This window comes from Psammomys obesus, unplaced genomic scaffold (assembly GCF_907164565.1).
Source record: "Psammomys obesus unplaced genomic scaffold, mPsaObe1.curated_primary_1811, whole genome shotgun sequence".
In the NCBI taxonomy this organism is placed as follows: Eukaryota; Metazoa; Chordata; class Mammalia; order Rodentia; family Muridae; genus Psammomys; species Psammomys obesus.
The window spans coordinates 1-3,551 of NW_026588799.1; the positions used below are offsets into that span (position 1 = coordinate 1).

The 3,551-nt window shown below is 70.1% G+C and overlaps 1 protein-coding gene across 1 annotated transcript; it reads right to left on the reverse strand.

Moving 5' to 3' along the window:
• Nucleotides 1-25: 25 nt before the first annotated feature.
• Nucleotides 26-3,219, reverse strand: LOC129674769 (uncharacterized). Its single transcript, XM_055604885.1, has 5 exons — nucleotides 2,874-3,219; nucleotides 2,693-2,816; nucleotides 1,944-2,084; nucleotides 706-804; nucleotides 26-537 (listed from the first exon to the last, which is right to left on the reverse strand). Exons 1-5 carry the CDS (start codon nucleotides 3,217-3,219, stop codon nucleotides 510-512), a joined length of 738 nt encoding a protein of 245 aa, XP_055460860.1. The 3' UTR covers nucleotides 26-509.
• Between the last annotated feature and the right edge of the window lie 332 nt (nucleotides 3,220-3,551).

A 3,551-nucleotide genomic window follows, 5' to 3' on the forward strand; every position in this document is an offset into this window, starting at 1 on the left:
CGCGGAGCACGAATGACCGCGGCCGAGCCGGGCGCGCGCCCCGGCCCACTGCGGGCCCGCGGCCTCCGGTCCCCGCGGGGCCGAGCCCGGCTCCGGAGCCAGCTGCGCCCCCAGCGGACTCGAGCGACGGGGTCGGGCGCCCCCTGCCGCCCCGCCGCGGGCGGGAGGAGCGCAGAGCCCTCGGACTCAGGGCCGGACGGGGCCTCTCCCGGACTTGGACCGCGGCCCACGGGAGGACCCCGGCCCGGGCCGCCGGACACCCAGGCGTGACGCGGCTGCACACTGCAGGAGGCGGGGAGGGCTCTGCACGTGCGGCGGCCCTGGTGCCCCTCCTCTCTTCTCTTTCTCTCTTTTTTGGGGGGAGAAACCTCAGAATTTCTATGAGACGCCCCCAGGGAGAGCGTCTGCCGGGGCCCCCACACCCCTGTCACATCTCAGCCCCTGTTGGAATAAAAAAAGAACAAAACCCCAAAACTGGGAACGCCTGGCTTCATTTCTGGGGGTGGGCGTCAGCGGCCGTGTGTCAGACCCCGGAGCCTGCCGAGGAAACGCAGAGATTGGCACACGCGCACCCGGGCGATGCCCGCAGCACGCGGGGCAGCCCAGGTCCCAGCCGCCGCCCCTGCCCACCGACCTTCCGTCAGGACCCCGGACAGATGCAGAGGGCGGGAGGGGCGGGGTGGGCGGGCGCCCACAGACACTGACCCCCGCGTGGTGTCCCTCCCGGGGGCAGGGGCGGAGGGCCGGGTGGGCAGGGAGAAGGGTGGGTGCCCCGTGTCCGCCTCCTCCGCGCTCCGAAGGTTTCTGTGCAGCAAGGACGAGTGGAGGTCACGCAGCCGGAGCCAGAACGAGGCCGAGCAGAGAAGCCAGGGCGGCAGCGGGGGTGGGGGAGAGAAGGAGAGCTCGGTGCGGGTGGGGTGGGGGAGGGCTGGGAGGAGGCACAGGCCCGGGGCGCGGCTGCAGTGAGGCAGGGAAGGGAAAGGGCACCGGACCCGGGTGACACACGGGACGTCACGGAAAGCTCGAGGAGGACCCGGGGACCCCCGAAGGGTGGCGAGGACCCGACTCGGAGCCGGGAGCTGGCGCGGGCCGCGCTGGGCGCCGCAGCCTCCCCGGGACTCGGGAGCTGTCCGTTCAGCACCTGCCGCGCCTGCGGCTCGGAGGGCCAGGCCTGGCCGGCCTCTGTGTCCCCCACAGAGGGACACGCCCCACCCCAGAGCCCCTCCCCGCCCGGCCAGGCTGCGTCCTCAGTTTCCACTCCTCCACGCACCCCGGGGCAGGCCAGCGCCTCGGAGCCCGACCAGCCGCCCCGCCCGGGACTGTGAGGCGGCCTTGGCTCGCTCTCCCCTCGCTGGCTGCTCTTCCTGACAGTCTGTTCCTGAGCCCACCCACCCGGCTTTATCCTCTCTACCCCTGGCACAGCGCCCGCCCAGCGCCCCGAGGCGCCCCGAGCTTGTCACCCTCTCTGATCATGTCTGCTACAGCCTCCCTGGTTCTGTTTGCTCTTTCATCTCTGCGTCCGAGACTCTGGCCCGGGGTGGCTCCCGTGTGTGTCTTCTTACTCCTGGCCGAGCTCTTCTGTCCTCCCCGTCCCTGTGACCTTCCGACTCTCCCCTCCCCCTGCTTCTGCAGGGCCTCGCGCTGTGAGCCCCGTGCCCCTGTCAGCAATCCGGCCAGGCCGCCGTCTAAGGAAGAAGTCCGTGCGGGACGGTGACCGTGTCCGGGCTGGACCTCCAGCCTGGCCAGAAGGGAGGAGGGCGTGTGTCCTGAGGCCCGGGCCCCCGCCCAGCATTCCCCGCCCCTGTGTCCCCGTCCTCTGCACCAGCACAGAGCTGCAGGCCCAGTCCAGACAAGGGAGGACAAACGAATACATGCTGGGACTAATCCCTCCGTCCCAGGAGCGAGGGGCAGGCTTGAGGAAGGGGTGTCTGAGAGCGGGGCACCTGAGCGGAAAGGTGGGGCTCCTCCTCCTTTCCTCATCTCCATGGCGACAAGCCTGATCTGCAGGCCCAACCTCCTCTGCTGCAGAGTCGGCCTCCCCGTCACCATGGCAACAAGGGACGGCAGGAGGGATGGGAACAGGCCTGAGAACGGAATTGTGATGGAGCTCTGGGTCCTGGGGAAGCCCCCTTCCTCTTCCTACTGTGGCCCTGTCCCTGCCCAAGGCCATCGTTCTGTGTCCCTGTGTCCCTGCGTCCCTCGCTCCGGATTTGCAGCCTTTCCCGTGTTCCCCGGAGGCCAGGCTCGTGTCAATCCCCACGCACCGTTTTGAACACGGTCTCACTGTGTATCCCTGGCTGCCCTGGCGCTTGCTGTGTGGACCTGGCTGTCCTTGAACTTAGAAAGCTCTGCCAGCCCGCACTCCCTGAGCGCTGGGATTAAAGGCGTGTGCCACCGTGCCCAGCAGATGCTTAATCTTGACGCGCACCAACCTCTAACCCCACATGCCAAGCTCCCTCCTGGCCAGAGTTCTCTCTCCCTCTCTCCCTGCCAGCGCAGGGATCATCTGGAACGTTCCTCAAGAGCAAAGCGGTGTCAGGCCGGGGACAGGAGGCTCTGACTGCTCAGGCTCCGACATGGAGGCCGATGGGTGCTGTGTGTGCGAGCGTGTAAACGCAAGGCGCGGGTGCACTCGCTGCGATGTGGGTGTGGTGTGTGGGTAGGGACCTGTCTGGAGGCGCGACGGACTCACAGTTGACAGTGCAGTGCGAGAGGCGTGAGAGGCGTGGGCCGCTGTCCCTGGCCTGGTTCTGAAGGCCGCGCCTCGTGCAGCCTGTGCCCAGGCTGCCTGTCAGCACAGCAGTTCTGTGGCCTTTCTTAGGACGCCGCGTGTGCAGCCGTGTCTGCCGGCCCGTGTGCGTGCGTCCCAGGGCCGCAGAGGCTCGCGTGGGGCGTGGGAGCGTGGGTCCCCCGAGTGTGCCACGGTGCCCGCGTGAGCTCTGTGAGCTGGCGCAAGGTCAGCTGTGGCGCAGTGTGCGCTGGGAGTCTGTGCGCCCAGGGCGTGGGCTGCCGCGGCTCCTGCGCATCGTGAGCGTGGTTCTGCGGCGCTGTGAGGGCTGTGAGGGGTGTGCTCCCCTGGACCCCCTCCTGCCCGTGCCGAGCCTCGCTGTTTCGCGGGGTGTCACTGGGATGCGGTTGTGAGCCCGCGCAGGGACAGTGGGGCCCACGGCGGTGCGGGGCATCCCCGGGCTCCTGGTGCGTCTCCGTGTGCCGGGTCATGGGGAACACAGCGGGGGCCTTAGGAGCCCCCAGGCCCTCAGCACCCCTCTCGGTGCGGGAGCCCCACAGGCCCCCTTTGCGCTGTCTGCGTCCCCTCAGTGTCAAGCACAGACCCGCGAGCCCCCACGCCGCAGGAGGGTGCGGGGGCCGAGGCTTCCTGCCTCCCCGGAGGGCGCAGATTCGGGGTGCCGCCGACCCCAGCCTCCCAGTCCCTCCGGGCACGGGGGGGTCCTCAGGCCCCTGCGGGGCGTCCGGGATCCCCGCCCCCCACCGCGCGGGCCGGCGGCGCCGCAGGAGCGGCGGGGGCGCAGCCGCAGAGCCGGGGGCGGGGC

Excerpts from the sequence above, each read along its gene's own strand:
- LOC129674769 (XM_055604885.1), bottom strand. The coding sequence starts at position 3,219 with ATGACCCGGCACACGGAGACGCACCAGGAGCCCGGGGATGCCCCGCAC. Across the intron at positions 2,085-2,692 it reads CTCGCACTGCACTGTCAACT|GCCTGTTCCCATCCCTCCTG; the intron begins GTGAGTCCGTCG and ends TTCCGTTCTCAG. Across the intron at positions 538-705 it reads GGGAGGGACACCACGCGGGG|GCTCCGGGGTCTGACACACG; the intron begins GTCAGTGTCTGT and ends TTTCCTCGGCAG.